Here is a 23,384-nt window from a genome sequence, read left to right as displayed (position 1 = left end):
AGAGTACGGTTTACATCTTCTCTCTGAGTCATTTCCGAGGCTTAATGGCTTGAAACATTGTTTTGTTTATTTGGCAGAAGAAAATATGCGATACTTTGGCTCACGATTAAAGTATACAAAGCACAGTTAGAGAAGTCCAATTGCTCAGAGCCAGTTTAACATGATTATTTCTATAAAAACAAGAGTCTCAAAGTACCGTAATATGACAGATCTTTCACTACTATTTTTTGTTCTTTTGGCAGTAATGTCAGACATTTTGTAGATGAGCGAGTTCAAAGTAATCCACTTGACTGATTAGTCAGTCTCTGGAATTTTTCAAAAACTGTACAATAAATTGGCATTTTCTGTGCTACATTTTCTTGGTTGGTTCCTTCTTCTCAAACTAGATGATACTGATTCAGCATCATCAGGTATGGCACTCCATTTTGTTTTAATTGTAAAAGACATGATAATCCGTTCAAACCCATCGGCCCTTATGGCTATCCCTAGTACGTATTGCCAGTTATGTAATCAGCAGTAGTGAAAAGGTTGTGCACAATTTGGCAGCCCCCAGTAGGACGCTATTCAGTCGCAACTGGCTAACGAAGGCATTGTGACATGCTGAGGACTTTCCTCAGCATGACAGTATAATCCAAAAAGGTGTTCAAAACTTCCCAGAGAAAGAATCCCATCTCTGGATCTCATTCCTTCAGATTCGTGAAATCCTGAAAGTCAATAGACTATTAGTGAAGAGCCTCAAATCCTGTGACGCTTCCTCCAAAAGCGTATTGCTACTGTTGAATTGTCTGTCCCGAACCCCTGAAGCACAGTCAAATATTTCGCCTAAAGTGCCATGCATCTGTTATAAAAGGATCATAAGGATTTGGGTCCGATCAATCTTTACTCACGGTAATTTTGTTGTTTTCCAAGTCACTTGGGGAAAAATGACTGGTTCATCCAATTGCACAAGGCCGAGAAAAAGACAGACATCATGGTTGGTTCCGATTGTATTCGCCATCATGGAATTGTCTGCATCATTTTGTCCTTCGCCAGACTGACGTCAATGCAGCACAATGAATGTTTGTTGCTTTCATTTGCACTGTGAAAGCTGAGAAAAATGACCTTGGTCCTGGTTTGTCACGCAGCCCAGATAGTCAATTTTGTATTAAAAGAACTGTTTGAAAGGGTAAATTGCCCAATCACGTCGCTGTGAACTTTTCTTTAATGTAAAATCCATCTGAAACGAATGGATATTCTTTAGTTGACATCATCAACAAACAGAGCACAATACCCGCTAAACTCTAAACTGATTCTATTTCATTCTTCAAATTGGGTAAAAATTCGCTTTGCTAAGCTTTGCAGAGCAGACTGTGTTCGACCTTTGGGGTTCGAAACACACATTGCATCTTGCTTGCAAAGTCAACAACTGCCTGCACAGCCTCGACACGCTCTGCAGCCTTGACCCCCTCAGGTGGCACTGTCATATTTAGAAAGAATAGAGGCCCAGAGGGGTTGGGAGGAAGGCCACAGGCACCATTGTGAATAAAAAAAGAAACTAATGCAAAGTCTGGTCTCCGGGGAGTTGCGGGTGGTTGTGCTGCATTAATTAGATAACGCTCTGAAATGTGACTATATTTGAATAGAATTTAAATAAACATAGCTATAATTATATATACCTTATTTAAACAAGTGAATTACTTTTGGTTAGCTAATTCTCAGAAATATGAAGGTCCTCAGTTTTTATTCATATGTTAGCTATTTTACTGAATGCATGAAAATAATTTAAAGCTGCTGAATGCTATTGTCACCTGTGGCCAAAAAAATGAAACTGCACACACCCTTCTTCACATACACAATGCTCACATGAAGTCAAATCCGCAAGCATATGATGGGAAATTCGAACCCGAATCCAGTCTGAAAACTTTTGGCCAGAGGCTTGCAGGAGTACCCAGCGTGATCATCTTAGGTGTTAATCTGCTAATTAGAAGATGTTTCGGTCATAAATGGTCAAATAAAAAGATTTTTGTAAAGATATTTTGGGGCAAATTGTTACATAGAGCAGCTTTAAGTTCTCAGCTATAACAAACATTCATGACACTATACTGCTAGAGATATTTTTGAAAATTAGGATTGATTTTTAACTGTTTGGAAACATTTCACTGTTTTCAGTATTTAGCTCGCTGACTATACATTTTACCATTATTTTATGCTACCCTCTTTACATCTAAACAGGTCAGCTCTAGCACAACGAAAATTAAAGATTTACCTAATGTGATGTTCTGTTTTCTCTCTGTTAGGCGAAGTTAATAATTGGTGACCAATTGGGACTTTTCTGGCTTTTTGAGAAGTGAAGCATGTTTAAATGTTTGGTCTTTTGATAAACAAACTGTAAGGAAACATCTGAGTGATTCTGACTAATCAGTGATGTGCAGGCAGAACTATATTTAGTTTTAATGTGGATATAGTACTTACTGAGGTTGTATGGTCATAATGTCATGTCCACGAGGTGCATATTAGGTGAACTATCAGGTTGCAAGCAAATTCCAAAGAACTGAAATCAACAGATTTTCAACAGGATCTACTTCCTTGTTCATATTAAGTGGCATTCAATCAGTTACAGCAACCTAATGGTTAACTAAGTTCTGACTCAGTGTGCAGTTAAAAAATGAAAATTGTAATGTAATGTGGCAAATAATGACAATAAAGCTTAATGAATTATGGTTCATAGAAATATGACTTTACTTACTCTTTCTACATAAAGTTTATATACTGTATTCATTCTCAATTATTCTTCAAATTGCCTCAAACAAATCAATAAAAGGTCACTCAGAACAGAGCTTCACAAAGGCTTAAGCATGTTTGCTGCAAAAGTGAAAGATTACTTAAGTTTACTTAAGAGTGATATTTAATTGTGTTGACATTCAAATCTACAGATAGAGTGTGCATACAGTATAGCATATCATGGTATTATGTATACAAACTGTATAGTTATTACTTCAATTATGATACTGTAGTTGAGGGATCAGTAACTTTTTTAAGCTACTCCAGAAAATTACAAACATCTCTTGTGATGGAAAGTTTGCATTGTCAGTGTTATTGGTCATTCAAGAGCAGGACGTACTTCAAGATATTAAAAACAACATGCTTTTATGCCACAAAGGGGGAAAAAAAACGATTTATAAAATAACCTTGCTTATTGTCATGCACTGTCGCCCCATATGGATGACCACAAGATTGATTTTCTGATGATACAAAGTCAATGCTGACATCTGCTGTTGCATGAACTAAAAGGTGCTTGTGTTTGTTTCTTTACAGGGCTCCCATGAATACTGTAATGGTGCGTGTACACATATATTTGTCATACTGCATTTATTGAAGTACAAATTATATTCATCAGAAAATTACAGACATTTCTTTTTAAATAGTTTCTCTTTGTTTAATATTGTGAATTCAAATGAAAACAGTAATTTGGAAAAATCCTGTTTTTCTGTTCATTCCCATCCTTGTTCCTCTATCTCACAGGTAAGCTATGTAAAAGTGAAGAGACAAAAGGTTTAACAACAATAACAACAACAACAACCGTCACACTTGCCACGCCTTCCAGTTGCATTTTATCCCTTGGGAACATCTCTGGAAATGGTTCACTTACTGGGTTGACTCCTGGAGCCATTTATCATGTCTTCCTCAACTGTTCCAGCTGCTGTCAAAAGGTCACAATGAGTGAGTCAAGCTGAAAATAAGGAAATTGTACAAGATGAACTCTCAATTGTATGAAAATTTAAGCAATATTCTCTTTGACTTTTGAGTCAAAGGGCTACACCTGTGTGTCACCTGTCAATACATATGCCTTGTGGGGCGTGTTAACTCGTGAGTTTACCCACCTTGTGGCTGAGATACAGTCCAGAATTCATTTGCGCTTGAACAGAATTTGAAAAATCATAATTTAATGTAATATTGAAATAATACTATCATCCATATGTCTACTCATCCTTCCACTCATCTGTCCGTATGTCCATCCATCCATCCATCCATCCGTCCATCCGTCCGTCCATCCGTCCGTCCATCCGTCCATCCATCCATCCATCCATCCATCCATCCATCCATCCTTTTCTGCTTTTGTGGGGTCGGGTCGTGGGGCAAGCAGCTTAAAATGGGAAGCCCATACTGCCATTATTCGAAAACACGCGTGCGATTTATAGCACACGCTGCTGTGTTAAAAAAACAAACAAAAAACAAAAAACATCTGTAAATGATAGCAAGATATTACACAAAGGCCTACTCCATTTGTTTAAGAACAAGCTCACTACTGTGAACCTCATGTTTGCCAATGGCAACCCAATAACCTATCTCCCCTTTTTCTCAGAGCCTTGCAAAGTCACCAATCTTGTTGGCAACAATGTCATGACATCCTCTATAACGGTGACCTGGTCCAAACCAGAAGGGAAGTACTCATTCTACATGGTACGATGGACTGATGGACAAGTCTCCAAATCTGACCAAGTGAATAAAACATCGAAAAACATTACTGGTTTGTCTGCTGGGACCATGTACAACATAAATGTAACTACACTAGCGGAAGATAGAGAGACTGAAGGCGATACGACAGCTGTGTCTCTGTACACAAGTAAGTACATCCTTGATTGCGGGTTACAAAATGTATATAAGACAAACTGAAGCACAGTAGCTCATTAGTTAGGGGTGAATAGAAAGTCGCCGAATTGTTCCCACAAAGTTGTTGTCCAAAATGGCTTTGTCTGCCTTGACCATGTTTGTTGCCAAAAATGTATTAGTGGCATTCATGTAGATTCATTTGCTGAACGTTAATTCCAGCATAATGGACACAAGGAAGTATCAAGGCAAGGATATTTAATTTTTGTTTGTTTGTTTATTTGCATACAAACAGTATGAGCTTACTTGACTACTTGCCATTTCTTATTTTGATCTCTCCTCTTATATAGAACCAGGTATCATTCATAATCTCTCTGCATCCGCAAAGACATCCGCAATATCTCTGAAATGGATACCACCTGATGGTGAGGTGTTTATATATAAGGTGATGTGGCACAGAGGAGGAGCACAGTCCATCAAATACACAAATGACGGCTTTACTGTGCTATTATCGGGCTTGGTGCCTGGAACATCATACACAATCACAATTGTTTGCATTGCTGGAGACAACCAAACAGAGGGAGAACCTTACACATTTGACCAAGTCACAAGTAAGACACACATCTGCTAGCATGGCAAATAAAAATGGACAAAATTGTTGCTATTCTGTTAAAGAAAGTAAACTCACTGTGGTCTCTGACGCAGCTTGAAACTAATGAGACATTTTTGCCAAAAATGTATGTCTTGTCTTAATTTTCAGGGCCGGAGAGGCCAGAAAACATAACGGTTGAAGCAGGAACTGACAACCTCAACATTGAGTGGATCTTACTCCAAGGGAGAGCTGATTTCTATGAAGTGAACATCTCCAATGCAGATGTGTCATATTCCTCCAGCAACAAAACAACAGACCTCACAGCCCATTTTCGTGATTTGTATCCCGGAAGAGTTTTTCTCATCACAGTCACTGCTGTCGCTGGAAACTTAAGCAGCACATCCAACCATATCGCATCTGCTACCAGTAAGTTCAATAACTTTTTTAACATGGATTCATACTGACTTTGATCTGAATTGGTGTTTATATTTGGACATAAAAGTTTGTACATCTGAAACTATTTTCTTTTTATTTTATTTTTTAAAATCAGTTCCAACACCACCTGGTTCCCTTAATATCATTCAAAGGACAAATACTTCACTTCACCTACAATGGGAGACTCCCACCAAGATGGCGGGTGCTCCCAATATCAGTTACCACATCACCTACCAAAGACCAGGTGGTAACATGCAAACCACTAGCACCACCGATAACAGCGTGGTGCTGCCACAGCTCGTTTCTGGAACATTGTACAATGTAACCGTGTACACAGTCGGACCCCAAAATCTGAATAGCTCTGCTGTCCTTATATCAGCGTACACCTGTGAGTACACCATAACGATCTGCTTTCAAACATTCTTTCTGTGTTCATTTTCTTTGCTTGCTAGCTTACTAACTGTCAGCATGTAAGCATTGTATAATTTCTCATGAGAAATGGTAACCTTCAGTGATATTTGAATACTGTTTTCCAGCTTGCTAAAAGTTAGCATATAAACAGGTCAAAAATTATTTAATAGAGCAGTTTTGTTTAATTCTTAAATGTCAGCCTCATATTTTAATACTCTGTGATACCTTTTTTTTTTCCTAGTGCCCAACCCCGTGTTAAACCTTGTGGCCAGCCCTTTAAATACAACCTCAATAAATGTGGTATGGTCCAACCCGCACGGAGTGCAGACATATTACAAATACTTGGTTCAAACATTGAACTCTCCAGGAGCACTTGTGAATGAACAAACAGTCAGTGAGAACAACACTGATGTACATGACCTGGAACCGGGAACGAAGTACAGCATTAGAGCCACCACATTAGCGGGAACAGGAAGTAAATCTGCAGAAGAGCAGACATTCACTTACACAAGTAAAGACATTATTTTTGAAAATCGCTGATACGTGTATATTTTGTTGACATGATCATGTTGATTACAAAAATATTTGTCTTATTTTTATTCTGTTAAAAAAAAAACACACATCTCTTTTGTGTAGTGCCCAAGGCTGTGACTGGACTCAAAGTGAAGGACTTTAATACAACGGCCATCCAGCTAATATGGTCCCGATCAAGTGACTACAAGGACACATACAGCTATCTGCTAATTGCATTCCAGGACAACACAATGGTTCAACAATGGACAACTACATCAGAAATGTATACCTTCTTCAATCTGATCCCTGGAACACTATACAGTTTTGATGTGTTCACAGTTGTAGAGGGGCTGAATTCTACATTGGAACACATATCACAATACACAAGTATGGCCTCACTCATCTATACTTTTTTTTTGTAATAATAAAAACTAATAATAATAGCCTTTGTTCTAATAGCACTGTGATCAGTCAAAGGTTTATGCTACCTTTTAGCTAAAATGGCATTGAAATTGGGTTGATGGATAATATGTAGTATATTGAAATATAAAACATAAATTGCACCAAGGATGATTATTATTGATGAAATTGTGAAAAGTGGTAGGTGTGTGGTAATCTTTGCAGTTGACTAAATAGCAGTATGCATCCCAGCTACCGAGCAAGAAAATCTGATATTTGTCTTCTTTTTCAGGTCCTGGGGTAGTTCCAGACATCGTTGCCATAGGGACAACAACTAATATGTCCGTCTTGTGGCGTGCTCCAATGGGGCATGTGGATTCTTACAATGTCCTATTAAACAAAGACTCCAAATCTGAACATTCAAAGATGGATCTAAGTAACTCGACTATGAGCACATTTTTTACAGACCTGAAGCCAGGGGTGCTTTACTGTGTAGTGGTGATAAGCAAAAGTGGACCTTTAGAGAGTAACAGTTCAACTTGCAACGCAACTTGTGAGTTAATGCATCCTGGTTTGCAGATGATTGATACTCCATTTTCAAATAGTAACTAATAAAAGTTTTCTTCTTCTCTTGATAAGTTCCAAACCCTCCTGGACCCATAAGAGTTGAGTTGCAGACCGTCAGCTCCATTAATTTCACCTGGGACTTCCCAGATGATATGGATCACAATCAATACATATTCAGTATTGATTGCAAATCCGTAACAACAAACAACTGGTTATTTTTGAAAAACCTCAATTCCGGAAGCCCATACTCAATTTCTGTTACAACAATTGGTGTGATGGAGTATAAAAGCGCAGCTGTGACAGCAAACAATTATACAAGTATGTGAAATATCATGAGAGGATAACTGTAAATCATAAAATGAACTCGTTCATTGCATTTTTCTCAGGACCGTATTCTGTGACCATGCTGAAAGCAGCAGACATAACCACAAATGCTGTCATGTTGGCGTGGGAGCAACCAGAAGAGAAGCCTAGTTACTCATACCTGGTTCATGTCACCAATGGATCGTTTCCACCATCTGAAGTGGTCTCCATGAACTTGTCGGCCACAATCTCTGGCCTTCTCTCCGGCAGCAACTACACCTTCACCGTTTCCACACAAGCAGCAGATGGCACGCTGGCAGCTCCTCGGAGCAACTCCTTCTTTACACGTATGTACTATGTGAGACTCTTCTTTTGACAATTTGGTAACAACAACCGTTGTATTATTTTCAGATCAAAATGCAAAAGCCAGCAGCCTAATGAATGTTGTGAAATATGGAACAGTGACTACTCATTTAATATTCTTAACTTTTCTTTCTTCTTTTTTTTTTTTTTAAACTCATACCTGTTTACATTATTTGATTTTTGCAGCCCATATACAAAGCAAACCATATAAAAAAACAAACAAACAAACACATCAAATATGAAGCCAAGTACAACAGCCAACCAGGAATGAGAGTGAAACCAGCCCACCAATCAGCAGTGGGAGTTCGCACAGCCAAATTTGCATATGCAGACAAGACACAGGACTCAAAGTCCTAACACGTCCGCGGAAACATTCCACCAATCAGGAGCGGGTGTTATATTATATTTGCATATGCCACTGAAAGTTGCTTGCCTCAGTGGCTTGACTGGAAAGAAAACATTGTTTCCTCCCAGAAAAGTCCCAGACAGGCCAAAACAAATCCTTTGGACTACACCTTTAACCAAAAATAGAAAAACAAACTTTGTTATTGCGCAATTTCATTGACAAGCACTTTCACTGCTGTTTTTGTTTACTGATCAAAATCCTGAGTTTAGCATGCCAATCCCCAAATGGTGTTTACTGCCAGACTAGACACAACAACAAAAATAATTACACACATTTTATATTGAAATATAACAATCAGTTATTAATATCCTACTGACGAGCTAGCTAAAATTAGCTTTAGAAATTACGTGAGAGGTTTTCCTTCAAATATTTAATATTCACAAACAAGTGCTGCATTATTTAGTATTATATTATTATATTACTACTTTAAATTTTTCTCAGGACCGTATTCGGTGACCATGCTGAAAGCGGCAGAAATAACCACAAATGCTGTCATGTTGGTATGGGAGCAACCAGAAGAGAAGCCTAACTATTCATACCTGGTGCATGTCACCAATGGATCATTTCCACCATCTGAAGTGGTCTCCATGAACTTGTCGGCCACAATCTCTGGCCTTCTCTCCGGCAGCAACTACACCTTCACCGTTTCCACACAAGCAGCAGATGGCACGCTGGCAGCTCCTCGGAGCCACTCATACTTTACACGTATGTACTATGTGAGACTCTTCTTAAGACAATTTAGTAACCACTGTTGTATTAATTTCAGATCAAATGCTAGTAAATTACATTTTCAATGTGTTGGTTTAACCTAAAAAAACAAAACAAAAAAACAGAAAAATGGAAAGCCAGTTCTGAAATGGACAAGCCAGAAGCCTGATGAATCTTGTGAAATATATAACAGTGACTACTTAACTTACTTTTTTTTTTTTAATTTGGCTCTCTACTTGTTTTTTTTTTTTTTTTTTTTTATCCCTTTTTGCAGCACATTTACAAAGCAAACCATTTTGGGTTGAACTACAAACAATTTAAACAAAAATAGAAAAACTAACTACTTCATTTTTGCTCATTTTCATGGTCAAGCACATACACTACTGTTTTATTTTACTTATCAAAATACTTAGTTTATCATGACCACCCCCAGTTGGCATTTACTAAACATACAACAAAAATAATTACATGCATTTTATATTGAAATATTGAAATATAACAGATAAATTGTCATCTTATTGTTAAAACTCAATGGAATACCAACTGACAAGCTAGCTAAAAGTAGCATTAAAGTAGAAGTGACAGGATATATCTTCCCTTCAAATAATGAACATTCACATACAAATGCTGTATTATTTATTATTATATTAATTAGTGTTGTCAAAGTTAAAGCGTTAACTCATTGATTAATCGCAAAAAAATATCACATTAATGATGTATTAATGCAGATTAATCACACTTCATTTTGAGACTATCTTTTAGTTTGACAGTGGATGGTTACGTGAAAGGTAGCACAGGTTGTGTTTAAGTACTAAACATAACTCCCTGCGTTAAAGTATAGCATTTAATAAATGTTTGTGTAAGACATTCAGAGCATTTGTTCCTGTCAAAATATTGGGGTCATATTTTCCATCCATTTTAAATTATGCAAGTAATTAACATGAAAAGAGGAGAATGAGAGTATGCAGTGGAAAAAAAACATGTTGAAGACGTCCTCATAACATTAAATGTAGAAAGAATTAACACATAACAGGTGCTCGTCAAATTTGACGGGCAAAATATGTTGATTAAAAAGCCTTTTTAATTAAGAGTTTAATCAAAATTGTATTATGTGATTTATTAAAAAAAAAAATAAGATCAGCTCAAATATTAATATATTATTATTTTTTCTCAGGACCATATTCGGTGACCATGCTGAGAGTGGCAGAAATTACCACAAATGCTGTCATGTTGGTGTGGAAGCAACCAGAAGAGAAGCCTAACTACTCGTACCTGGTGCATGTCACCAATGGATCATTTCCACCATCTGAAGTGGTGTCCAGAAACTTGTCAGCCACAATCTTCGGCCTTCTCTCTGGCACCAACTACACTTTCACTGTCTCCACACAAGCAGCAGATGGCACGCTGGCAGCTCCTCGGAGCAACTCCTTCTTTACACGTATGTACTATGTGAGCCTCAGTTTGGTAACAACCATTATCTATTAAAAGAAAATGTAATTCGTGAGATGAGAGCATATTCAATTAAACTTTAAATGTGTTGGTTTTACTAAAGAAAACAAGTATTGAAAAATGTAAAAGTAGTTCTGAGCTAAAATGCACGAGCTTGTAGCTTGTTGAATCAGTGACAATAATCCATCAACTGTAAATACCAGAGGTGCCATTGTAATAGTGATGCAGATGTATTTACATAATTGAACAAGCCTGTTTACTTCACGTTACTTTTAGTTTAAAATGTAGGCAGGCACATCTATGCTCACCTTGGTGGGAAATCTCCATAAAAAAACAAGTAGCATATTAGACTAATCAGACAGGCATCATCATATTAATCAAAGTAAACATTATCCCTGTGTTTTCTAGGACCATATGAGATTAAAAATCTGGAGGCGCACACCTTAAACTCAACTGCAATACAACTGGTTTGGATGAAACCGTTGCAACACAAGCCTGAGTATACCTATCGGGTTGAAACAACTGGCTGTGGCTTCCAAAACAAAACTGTGACAGAGGAAGTTGCCGTGATTTCAGAGCTCAATCCTGGGACACTGTGCATGTTCTGTGTTTTTGTCCAAGTAGGGGATGTCGTACAAGGGGAAGGACGCTGCATTCCTAAGTACACAAGTAAGACTTGAATTTGCCATTTGGATGGATGGACTTTCTTCCCTTAACTTAAGTAATTATTTTCTTCTTCTGCGTCATCAGTGCCTGACGCAGTACAGCTTGAGATCTCCAGTCAAGGCTCGAATATGTCAGTACTGGTGTCATGGATTATCCCACAAGGGAATGTAGAGTTGTATAGTGTTCACCTCAACAGCTCTTCTACACATCAGTCACAGCAAGTGGAGTCGAGCAACAACTCTTCGCTTTTCGAGGGGCTGTCTGCTGGAACGCTGTACAGTGCCATGGTGATATCGCAAAGTGGTCCATTCAAAGTGTCATCTGAAGTTGTAACAAATGCTACCTGTAAGTATACTAATTCATTCATGCAATATTTAGTAACACTCTAATGTACACACTCAACAGCCAGTACACCAGCACAATATTATGATATCCATGACAAGAATTGTGTCCAAATTGAATTTGATGACCTCATTTGGCCACATGAACGGGGCAACAACTCTCAGTATGGTGGGGTGAATGAAAAATGTTAGCACACCTGACATTTGGAATTTGTACTTCTCATAAATTGTGTGACAGTGCCTAAGGCTGTTGCCAAGTAAAATTAAAAGGTTCTGTTAGTTGACTTTGTTTGAACTGTTTCTAAGTTTGCCTTTAATAGGTCCTATAGTTTTGATACAGTTTTCAAACAATGACAACGAGCACCCATAAAGCCAGCTATCTAAACAATAACATTATATTACTTTCTTGCTTAACATACTGTATTTACCAACTCCCAAAGTTCCAAACCCACCTGGGCCAATTGAGATCCTCACAAAGTCAACCAACTCAATACAAGCAAGATGGACAGAAGCCCCCTTGATGAATGGCACATCGTTCTTCTACCAGCTCACAAGTGCACCGTCTGAGGGAAGTGGATATATCAATACCACCAACACCAGTCATAATTTTGACTCCTTGCTCTCTGGGACCTCCTACAACATTTCCATAGCAACAATTGGGGTCTTGGGTTTTAGGAGCGAAGTGATTCATGCCTATTTGGTCACCACAAGTAAGCATCTTTTCTTTCTTTCTTTCTTTCTTTCTTTCTTTCTTTCTTTCTTTCTTTCTTTCTTTCTTTCTTTCTTTCTTTCTTTCTTTCTTTCTTTCTTTCTCCCTGTGTATGTACAAATGTGCCAGATTTCAGGGTTAACTCTTACATCTCTCAAACTCCCTTAGAACCCTTGCATGTGAAGTTTCTCAACACTTCCGCAGAAGAGGAAAACATCACAGTCACATGGTTTCAACCTGATGAATACAAGGAAAGCTATCGCTACAATTTGACCTGGCAAAGCACAGATTGGCCAATCAGCGGCAGTTTTGTGACTGACCAACCAATGCATACTATCAAAAACCTGATCCCTGGCAGTAGGTATAACTTTTCTGTCATGTCTGAGACTCGGGATGGAACTCAGGGTGCCCCCAGAAGGATTTCCACCTGCACAGGTATGTTCACAAGATCCTGATTTGCATGCAGTGCACTAGTGTTTACTGTTTTTTATTGCGTTTAGTAAGAATATTGTAGAGGTCAATGTAGGACGGGATTTTACAGGACTATTACTTCTTTCATATTTTACAATGAGATCCTAAAACCGTTGTTGATAGCCTGATATGAATAATTTAGAACAGTGGTTCTGTTATCACCCTGAAACATGCATTTTTCTATTGTTGCAGAGTCGCAACTATTGGGCAAATCCGGTTCCAAACATTTTGATTCCCAAACTTGTAACAACCAAGGGATCTATACCTATAAACTTGAATTTATTTTAGCAATAGTTTTTCTCTAGAGAGCTTTATTTTTGAAAGCTGAAATAAATTTACATGTGAGTAAATGAGTGTTGATGAACTCAAAACTCCAATAACCATAGTTGCCTTATGGACATATTTCTGTCTATTTCAACAGACTTGGTTAGTATTTAAACAAAACAAAACAAAAAGAAAAGAAAAGAAAACGAGAAACATACTGTAGCAGACTACTTGCTAAAACAACAAATAAAGTCAATGGTGGCAGCAGAATTAACAGTTTAGCATTTGGGACATTCTACATGGGCGCAAATTATTTTGCCCATCCCACAACTATATGTCCGCTACAAATGAAGCATTCTTTTCAAGGCATTCCACATTTATAAAATGTACGAACTGGGCAAGTTGTAAATGCTTAGATAAGCTTGTGCGTAAGTGTTTTAATAATTAAATTAATCTTACATTCTTCCTCCAGATGCCAGCCCAGTGAGAAATGCAACATGTGAAGGTCCAGACAATCCAAATGCAGAAATTATCTTGTCTTGGACTATACCCAGAGGCAAATTTCATGATTTCCGTATCACTATAAATAATGTGGAAATGATCAATGGGACAAGCATCTGTAACCAAAGCTGCAGCAAAATCATCTCCAACCTAAGTCACTATACGTCATACAACATAATGATGGAGACACTGAGTTGTGGGCAACCTGCTACTCCACTCTCCCTGCACTGCATGACTGGCATCACAGGTTGGACATTTTTTAAGTTTAGCTTTCTTTTTTAAAGACAATAATCAATATTTTTGCTGTCATGTGTCGACAGACCCACCAATTCCAGAAAATTATGAGACACTGGCTACTGTTAACAAGAAAGTACACAACAGATTCACTATTCAGATCAATTCCAGCCTGATGGTTGAAACAAATGGGCCAATTACTCATTTTGGTGTGCTGGTGACAGAAAATATAAAAGGTTTGTTTATTTCACCCCCCCACAGTATTGTAATTTCGGCATCCTCCCTTTAAATAAAGTGCTTGCTTTGCAAGACTATTAACTCATTCACTCCCAGCAAATTGCTTACAGCTGTTTTGTTGGATTTTGACTGATTTTGCAAAGCCCACACAATATTCTGTTCTATTGTTATAAAAACATGGAACATACCAAAAGAAAGATTCGACTCTGTTTTCATCATGAAAAAAAAAGTGTATTTTCATCTGTTCCCGTTTTGCAGCAATTAGCATTGGAATATAGCTAAGTTTCGTCCATATTCACATTCCTGGTAAAAACACTGACAAAAAGAGCTTGCTGCAACATGGCCCTTTTATACTCTGCTGCCACCTGCCGGCCGCAATAACTGCCATTGCTTGAAGCCACCTCTTCATGTCAGAAGCTGCATCATATCCTTATGTAGGCTCTTGTATTAAAAAACACAAAACAAAAAAAACGTGTAAGCACGTTTTTGGGAGAGAAGGACAAAGTGTTAAAAGACGTTTTTACACGTTTTTGGGATTGAATGAGTTAATATGATAATCAGTCTTTTATGCATGTATCTTCAGAATCTGATGCGGCTAATTTGACAAACTACTTGGGGAAAACATATCAACAGTGGATTGACAAACAGTCTCCGGTATACCTGGCAACCATCAAGAAGAGAAATGCTCAATCACGCAGTGAAGAGAACATGTTGTCTGTAGACATTGGAGATGGTTCGGAATGGGAGGGCTACACCAATGGAGCCCTACGTGGCAATCGAAGATACCAGTAAGACTTCAAGAACCGCTACATGTAGCAGATAAACACTTTGAAATAAATGTATGTAGCATACATAAATATTTAAGCAATGACAACTGCCTCTCTAATATAGGCACAGAAAAACACTATAGAATGGATGGAATAAATCTTAGATGTGACGCAAAGCGCAGAATCCAATCACAAGGAGTTGTTGTTTTTGGACCTAATTATGACTTCCACTGCCATCATTATCCAATATTTAGTATTATATTTATTTATTATTTTCAGTACATCTTGCAGCATTAGTTGTGTTGCTTTCATTTCTTTTATCCCGCAGGTATGCCATTGTATTGTTCACTAAAGTGATTCTGCAAGACAAGCTAATTAAGATGGGGTCAAAGGTCGCAATCACAAAGTTCTATCAAATGGTAAAGCTCCCACAGGACCCAGGTATCGTGAATATGAATATGAAATGCCCATATTGTGTGCTCTATTTCTTTTTTAATTGAGTCCCAATCATTGTCAATGTCATAGTTGTCATCAGCATTGCTGTCGGAGCAACACTGGGGATTTTCAGCATTCTCTTCATCATTCTCATTGGCTTCATTGTTTACTGGAAAAGGTTTGTCACATTCATGTGGTCATGTGAAGATGCGTGTTATGTGTATACGGACCAGCTTTCAACTCTTGTCTACATGTTGTAGGTTATCCAAAAAAGAATCCTCAGACATCCAGATTCATTCTTTGAGGTAAAAATGTTCATTTCAATCATGTATGTACATTTCAATTGTTTGTCTTCCATGAGTGTTTGGTCAGTGATACTTTAGTTTTCTTTTTAGAACCAAATTGTGAGCATGAACCTTCAATTAAGCAGAAAGGTTTGACAAACAGTTCTCATTACGGTACTCTTGTCCTTTGAGCAGAAATGCAGCAGTGAGCGTGGAGGACTATGAAGCTTACTACAAGAAACAGAAGGCAGATTCCAATTGTGGCTTTGCGGAGGAGTTTGAGGTGAAACATTTGCTCAAAATCTTAACCTTGTCAGGTAATTTTTATGCTCAAATTCACTTTTTGATGAGTAAAAATAGGTAGTTAACCCTAACCCAGATAACAGTTGTTTTGGGAACAGGCCGACTTTAATATCAATTGAGCTTGAGTTCTTGCTTGGAGCCTCTCAAAGGGTAATATTTAGTCGAATTTGTTTAGCGTTACAGTGTCACAAGAGTTCACTGGCCACCTGAGTTTGAGTGTCAACTGCTCGTCCACAACAACCAGAAAGGTCAGCAGTTTGTTCACTTCTAGAGCTGCTCCCACCACATGATTTTTTTTTTTTTTTTTTACAGTAAATCGGGAAACTGCTAACTCTAAATAGCAGCATACCTCTTATCAGAATTCCACGTCCTGATAGACAGAATAATTAGGCACACCATCTTGCATTTGTTCCAATAATCCAAGGTGTAACCAGTTGCAACTGTCTACTCGGAGCAAGCCGACTCTCTCTTCTTGCGTGAAAATGTCAGTTGTGTCGAGAGACCAGCTGTCCAAATCCATGACTGGATTTTGGAAACAATGCAGCGGGAGGCTGTGGTAGTAGTTAAGACACGACAACATGAGATAAAGGCAGCAGGAAGCATGAGGGGTAGTGGAAAGGAGCAGAGCAAAAAAATTGTCTGCCTCCCATGAGAGCCAAGCAGAAAAGTTTGACAGCGCTTTCCATTAGACTCGTGCTGGGTACAAAAATACTCCATGATAAAGTGTTTGTTTTTTTGTTTTTTTTCCCCCAAACCGCTAACTCCTCTTAGTAACTGAGCCATTGAAATTCATACAAATTAAAATATGTATACTAACTTTGGCTTATGGTTTTACTTTCTTTGAAGGACCTAAGGATGGTTGGTACATCCCAGTCAAAAGCATGTGCCCAGCTTCAAGAGAACAAGGGCAAGAATCGCTACAACAATGTACTTCCCTGTGAGTTGCCTACATACTGTAGATCCAACTCGAAAATACTACTGTCTGTCTGTCTGTGTGTCTGTCTGTCTATGAACTAGTATACTTTGTGCTCAGACTCGGACTGAGTAATCACAATACTGAGATATTAAAATTGCTACGATAATGTCATGATATTAAAAGCAGCACATCTGTTAAAAAAACAAAAAATAGGTTATTTTCCATTTGTGCAGGTCTAGCACCCTCTGGTGGTTAATTTATTAATGCAATTTAATTTTAATGAGTTAATGTAATTAATGTTTTGACCACTGCAGCAGTTATCACTCCCATAAACCAGTCATACCAGCAAATGTTTTTCAACATCTCCGTAAAAATATTGTGAGTTTTTAGACAGTATCGTGAGCCAATCTTCCCACAATATGGTGAGAATTGTTCAAATCGTGACATTTATCATTTGTATTACAGTCTCTGTTATACAACTGTAATACAAATTCTTCACTCATTGGCCATTATATTATGTACAGCACTAACTGCCTTTATTACTAAGGGTGTCACCAAGCCACAATAAAAACCAAACCAAAAGTATCAAAACTTTACAACACTAATAGAATCATTAACTATATTACACTCTGTCTGCACAAAAAAAATAACACATTAGAGAGGCACAACACAGTCACAAGTGTTACTACCGGCAACAAAACATGATGTAAAAGACTCCTACGATTACTATTGCTGTCTTTGGTGAGAATTGGTTTCAAAATAAAAGACCCAATAGGAAGTACTGTATGAGCTGCCTTATTCTCGCAGCTTTTGCTAAGTTTGGTAAATGTGCCTTGTTAAGTGTAAAGTGTCTTATCCTGTTGTTTAATGTACACTTGCCTATTGGTCCCATTTTGCCAATTTTATGTTCAAATACTTTTTCAAATAAATACTAATAATGAACTTGTAAGGGCATTCAATTGTAAATGTGATTTTTGAAACTATTTCAACATGAAACTTGTTGGCAAAACTGGGAAATATTATTATTGCAAAAGCAGAATTTGTCACGTGTCATGTGAAGGTGAATTGCAGTAATGGCAGTTGTGTTTTTAAAAACGCTTGCACAGCACACTCATTTCATCATACTGTAATTCCCGAGTTTAATGCTCCTACTTCCCATACTTCCTAGATGATTCTTCTCGAGTGAAACTTTCTATCATTCATGGAGTTCCATATGATGACTACATCAATGCTAACTACATGCCGGTGCGTACTGACTCCCTCTGCCTAAGTCATTACATCATCATTTTACACCCCTTTGTCTTCACCCCTTCATTCTCATTGCTTGCTGTGAGTCTGTAGGAAATCTGAACAGATTTGATGTTTTTGCATGCCTTTATTATTATTATTATTATTATTTTTATTTTATTTTTATTTTTTTTATTATTATCCGTCCATCCATTTTCTGAACCGCTTGTTCCTCACAAGGGTCCCTGGGTATTATTATTATTTTTATTATTATTAATTTATTTTTATTTTTATTTTTTTGGCAGGGTTACAACTCCAAAAAGGAATTTATTGCAGCTCAGGGCCCTTTACCCGGCACTGTCAAGGATTTTTGGAGGATGATATGGGAGAAGAATGTGCACACCCTGGTCATGCTCACACGCTGTAATGAACAGGGCAGGGTGAGTACACACACATAAACTAGTAAATGCATATATTATTTGATTATTTTTTTCCCCCTATTTCTTATTGTCAACAATATTGATGTGAAAATGTACTCAAAGACAGGCATGTTTGTTGTTTGCTGTAGCTTTTTGAATGCGGGATGCTACACTTGCATTACAACATGTAATCTAGCCTGTACATTTAATTTTCTTTTCTTTTTCTTCGTCGTCCTCTTCGGCCTCTTGGCCATGCAGTATGATGGAGCCATATGACTTTTTGTTTGTATTGTGATTGATATGTATTGGAAATGCATTCAGACAGAACTTGGATTCAGATAAAAATAATGTTTTTGATGGTGATTGTTTTCTCTCTACAGATCAAATGTGAGCAATACTGGCATTCAAGCACCAAGCACTTTGAATACATCCGTGTAACAACAACCTCTGAAATACCACTTGATGACTGGACCATTAGGGACTTCGAAATTAAAAATGTAAGGGAAACTTGGGCAATAATTCTGTCACTTGTCTTCCTGATTGGTTATTCCAAATCTCAAATTTTCGTATTGAAATTGCTGCAAGTATGATCCTATGGATGGTTAGAGAAATCAAATTTTGGTGACCCCACTTTTGTCCTAGAAGTCAAGTTCTTACTGTTTGAGCACATATACTATTTGAGCACATATAATATTTTACATGTTTGATACATAGAAATCAGTAATGTTGGTGAGTGAACAAGCATGACTTCCCTCAAACAAAGAAAGAACTCTAGGAAAAAAGGTGAACTGAAGTTACTTGTCATATCTGTTACTTCTCGTCTATGTAAATGTTTGCATATAGGTGAAAACAGCAGAGACTCGTTCAGTTCGCCAATTCCACTTCACAGCCTGGCCCGACCACGGGGTGCCGGAAACCACTGAGCTTCTAATCAGCTTCAGACATCTGGTCAGAGAACACATGGACCAATATTCCATCAACTCCCCCACTGTGGTCCACTGCAGGTTTGTCAGAATAAACAGCCAGCGACACTTACCCGGAGAAAACCTATGCAAGAACATGGAGAACATGTAGGCTAACCTCCACCCAGGAAGGTCGAAGCCCGGATTTGATCTCACAACCTCTGCACTAGGAGACAGAGGTGCTAACCAGTCGGCAACCACGCCGCCTGCTAAGAGGATGAATAAGATTAATTTTGGGGGGAAAAAAACAGTTATGGTTGCTATAAGTTTTATTTTTAGTATGTATTATATACATTAATTTTATTTGTAAACATTACCTTTTCTGAAACAATAGAAACAAGATGTTATCACAAAATAACTACATTTTATTAAGTTAAAGCCAGAGGTGGCAAATCTAGGTTCAGAAAGTAAAAACCTTGTCACCGTTTGGCTTTAGCCCCAGGTGCTAGCTAGCTAGCTCCCTAGCTAGCTCCTCTAGTGCTCGTTCACCTGCTAGGGAGCTAGCTACCTAGCACCTGGGGCTAAAGCCAAACGGTGACAGGGTTTTTACTTTCTGAACCTGGATTTGCTACCTCTGGTTATAGCTAATTAATGTCTTTAAGTTATCCATACCCCAAAATTTTTATAATTCAATTTAATCAAAAAATCATCGTACAAATCACTCATAAAATCGTGCAAGGTTTTGCCGACTTCAAAAATTAAGTTAATTTTAGTTTTTGTAAAATTAGTGTATACTTAATGTATTTGATTATTTTGAATGTTCGGGTTTACAGTGTTCATTTTTTTATAACATTTTATTTATTTATTTATTTTTTTTAAATACGTCGGCTATCCTAAACAAACAAGAAAGTGGTTGAGGGAAACAACGAAATTATTACATTCTATTTATGATTCTGATTCTGATTCTGATTCTGATTATTATTATTATTATTATTATTATTATTATTATTAATAATTTATTTATCTATCTATTTATTTATTTATTTATTTAGTGCAAAGGGCTCGCTTAACATAAAAAATACCTTTCAAGGATGGCACAAAACTGCTGAACAAGAAACCAACATTAAAGGAACAGTTCGGATTTTTTGCCATGAATCTCTATTTCACCCACACCTCCAGTGTGTGTGATCAGCACTGACTTAGCCCTGACAGCGTTCTGTGACACGGGTTCTGGTCCAGTGTTGGTCGAGAGGACAGTAGTCCGGCAAGTTGACTTGGGTCACGGAAATAAAGCGTTTATCTTCTAAAAACAATTAGTATTCAAAAGAGTGGTACATTTGCATCACTAAACTCCTTTCTGAAAAAAGTCAGACGCCATTACCGCCGGGCACTATTTTTCTGTTCGTTCATATCACTGCGCATCGCCCTGTAGACAGCTGATCGACGCGCTGCAGACAGCTGATCCGCGCGGCTTCCACCTTCGAAAAGACAACTTGCCGGACTACTGTCCTCTCGACCAACACCGGACCAGAACTCGTGTCAGAACGCTGTCAGGGGTAAAGTCAGTGATGATCGCACACACTGGAGGTGAGGATGAAATAGAGATTCATGTCAAAAAATCTGAACTGTTCCTTTAAGTGCAAGAACTCTTTGTAAATATTATCAAGGTACTAAAACTATGTTTGTTCTGCATATCATTCCAAAGCAGTGAATTTCAGTTATCCTACCATTGAATCTTCAATTAAACATCAATTAAATCAAACTTTTTTTTTTTAAGCTAACATGCTGAACTGAATAAATAACTTCCTGACCAAATTTCATGTAGTGCTTGTCTGGTGTGGGTAAAAATATTGAGGCAGCCCCTTCCATGCTTTGTAAAAGTTCACCTGTCGTGTCTTTTTCTGTTTCAGTGCTGGGGTGGGTCGCACTGGCACCTTCATAGCCATTGATCGTCTCATCTTCCAAATTGAAAGGGAAAATGTGGTGGATGTATATGGCGTCGTCCATGACCTGCGCATGCACCGCCCACTCATGGTGCAGACAGAGGTACATACATACATACATACTGTACATAGAGGTTCATTGTTCTTTGTGAAACATGTTCAGTGTGGTTAACATGTAGATTTCATGTCTGTGCAGGACCAGTATGTGATTTTAAACCAATGTGCAATGGATATAATCCGGTCAAGAACTGGGACAAATGTGGATCTAATCTACCAAAACACTGCGGCACTCTCCATTTATGAGAATGTGGAACCCAGAAAAGGTTATCATAAACACGGATACCACCATACATAAGCCCAGCTGAAGCACTCAGGTCTTCTACTTTTGAATTTTTCTGTGGTATAGGAAGGAAGGGAGTGCTTTTCTAAAACGTCACATTCTTGTTTAGGAAACATTTTAGTTCTCTAAATAAAAAACGTGCATTGTTTTATGATGTAAATTGTTAACCAAATATTAAATTGGTGTGGTAGTTTCCTATAATATATTTGGATTGTGTCGCTGTCTACTGTAATTACGCTGGCCTTATACTGTATATGATTGCTCAGGTTTATGTGCATTATTACTTATTATTACTGACACTTGTAAAGTGTAAAGAGAAATTGTCTTCAATTGAACTGGTGGAGTTATGCTCCCCCACTGTAGTTTGAAACCAGCAGATGGCGCTAAAGTCAATTAGTGACATCCAAATTGAGCGTTATTGACCGATGCAAATAGAACAGAATAATAGTTTATTATGGCTTATATGACAGTTTATTATGGCTTTGCACGTCCTATGTTACTTTTTTATTTTTGTTTGTTTTGTTATTAATGTATATTTTATGTGATGATGTGAAAAATGCACTGGATGCATTTATGTTTCTCCTCTACTCATTTGTAAATAAAGAGGCGCTTTATTATTATTATTATTATTATTATTATTATTTTATTTTATCATTTGACATGTTTGGATCCTATGTATTATGCAGTCACACATTTTTTAAATGGCATTTTCTATGTGTCATGTCACTTCCTGCTCATTGCCAAACAACTATGTGATGTGAACGATATTATTATTATTATTAATTTTTTTTTCATTTACATATAAAATGGATATTTTTTAATAAGACCAGTATACCTTCTTTGAAAACATTGGTGGCTTGCCTACCAGTATGCTGTTGTCATGCATACGCATTAAAAAAAAAAAAAAAAAAAAAAAAAAAAAAAGTCTAGAATTATTATTATTTGCTATGAGATGCTTGCTGGTACAATGCAAAACTTTAAATGACCCACATTTATTATTTGTGTGACGTGTAAAGAGATGTACCCTATTACACTGGACCTCTTGCTTGCTGATGTCAATGTCACCAGAGGGCGCTCGTTTATATGTCTCATTATAAATAATGTGAGCAAAACACACTGCTCCCACTCAGACCCCCAACACTGTGGCCCCACCCAAAAATAAATGATGCATATGTATACGATTTTATGCTTGTTTTTACTTTAACTGGTGAACTTTACGCTATTTTGCAACATTTTTTCCTCTGAAAGATGTCCAAATCTCTCTCACTGCATTTTTTTCTATTCGTATTAAATATTTTTTATTCTGAATAATTTCATTTATAGGCCCTGTAGCACTTTTTTTTTTTCCATTGAGAAACTGAAAGCGCTTTAAGACTGTCTCCTCATTTACCTACTGATGGTGCAGAATCAGAAGCAATGAGAAGTTCAGAATCGTGCTCAAAGGCACTTTGACATCTAGTCAAAAGGGACGCTCGCTTTGCTGGACCGCGGTTGACGGCTTCTTTCTTTGGTGGTGGTCCTTATGCATGCCAGATCCATCGCGCCAGTATCTACTGAAACTCAAACAGAAGTTGCCTCTCCCTCCCACAGCCCCTTGAATCAGTGGGTGCTGGTGTCTGTGGATCTCACTTTGCTTTATCTATCCTTCCCTCCTTCCTCTCTTTAGTTTTTCCTCTGGTCACTTGAGATCTC

The 23,384-nt window shown here is 37.7% G+C and overlaps 1 protein-coding gene across 2 annotated transcripts in view; it reads left to right on the top strand.

Moving 5' to 3' along the window:
* Positions 1 to 22,873, top strand: part of ptprjb.2 (protein tyrosine phosphatase receptor type Jb, tandem duplicate 2) — a 31,913-nt gene extending 9,040 nt beyond the window's left edge. The window contains exons 2-33 of one of the 2 annotated variants that reach the window (XM_077516025.1): positions 910 to 973; positions 3,295 to 3,316; positions 3,502 to 3,699; positions 4,343 to 4,603; positions 4,938 to 5,198; positions 5,348 to 5,605; positions 5,730 to 6,002; positions 6,267 to 6,536; positions 6,662 to 6,925; positions 7,230 to 7,490; positions 7,577 to 7,822; positions 7,891 to 8,154; positions 9,018 to 9,281; positions 10,459 to 10,722; positions 11,142 to 11,402; positions 11,484 to 11,744; positions 12,181 to 12,450; positions 12,618 to 12,884; positions 13,657 to 13,932; positions 14,006 to 14,155; positions 14,740 to 14,944; positions 15,252 to 15,364; positions 15,449 to 15,536; positions 15,619 to 15,663; positions 15,838 to 15,925; positions 16,792 to 16,882; positions 18,030 to 18,106; positions 18,394 to 18,528; positions 18,888 to 19,004; positions 19,351 to 19,511; positions 21,320 to 21,455; positions 21,549 to 22,873. In XM_077516025.1, coding sequence (XP_077372151.1) covers positions 971 to 973; positions 3,295 to 3,316; positions 3,502 to 3,699; positions 4,343 to 4,603; positions 4,938 to 5,198; positions 5,348 to 5,605; positions 5,730 to 6,002; positions 6,267 to 6,536; positions 6,662 to 6,925; positions 7,230 to 7,490; positions 7,577 to 7,822; positions 7,891 to 8,154; positions 9,018 to 9,281; positions 10,459 to 10,722; positions 11,142 to 11,402; positions 11,484 to 11,744; positions 12,181 to 12,450; positions 12,618 to 12,884; positions 13,657 to 13,932; positions 14,006 to 14,155; positions 14,740 to 14,944; positions 15,252 to 15,364; positions 15,449 to 15,536; positions 15,619 to 15,663; positions 15,838 to 15,925; positions 16,792 to 16,882; positions 18,030 to 18,106; positions 18,394 to 18,528; positions 18,888 to 19,004; positions 19,351 to 19,511; positions 21,320 to 21,455; positions 21,549 to 21,707 — 6,009 coding nt within the window. In that variant the 5' untranslated portion in view covers positions 910 to 970 and the 3' untranslated portion in view covers positions 21,708 to 22,873. The remainder of the gene's footprint in view (positions 1 to 909; positions 974 to 3,294; positions 3,317 to 3,501; positions 3,700 to 4,342; positions 4,604 to 4,937; positions 5,199 to 5,347; positions 5,606 to 5,729; positions 6,003 to 6,266; positions 6,537 to 6,661; positions 6,926 to 7,229; positions 7,491 to 7,576; positions 7,823 to 7,890; positions 8,155 to 9,017; positions 9,282 to 10,458; positions 10,723 to 11,141; positions 11,403 to 11,483; positions 11,745 to 12,180; positions 12,451 to 12,617; positions 12,885 to 13,656; positions 13,933 to 14,005; positions 14,156 to 14,739; positions 14,945 to 15,251; positions 15,365 to 15,448; positions 15,537 to 15,618; positions 15,664 to 15,837; positions 15,926 to 16,791; positions 16,883 to 18,029; positions 18,107 to 18,393; positions 18,529 to 18,887; positions 19,005 to 19,350; positions 19,512 to 21,319; positions 21,456 to 21,548) is intronic. The other variant, XM_077516024.1, reaches the window with a different exon arrangement.
* Positions 22,874 to 23,384: the final 511 nt, after the last annotated feature.

This window comes from Festucalex cinctus, chromosome 3 (genome assembly GCF_051991245.1).
Source record: "Festucalex cinctus isolate MCC-2025b chromosome 3, RoL_Fcin_1.0, whole genome shotgun sequence".
In the NCBI taxonomy this organism is placed as follows: Eukaryota; Metazoa; Chordata; class Actinopteri; order Syngnathiformes; family Syngnathidae; genus Festucalex; species Festucalex cinctus.
Note: the sequence above shows the minus strand (reverse complement) of the source record. Positions and strands in the feature narration are given on the sequence as shown.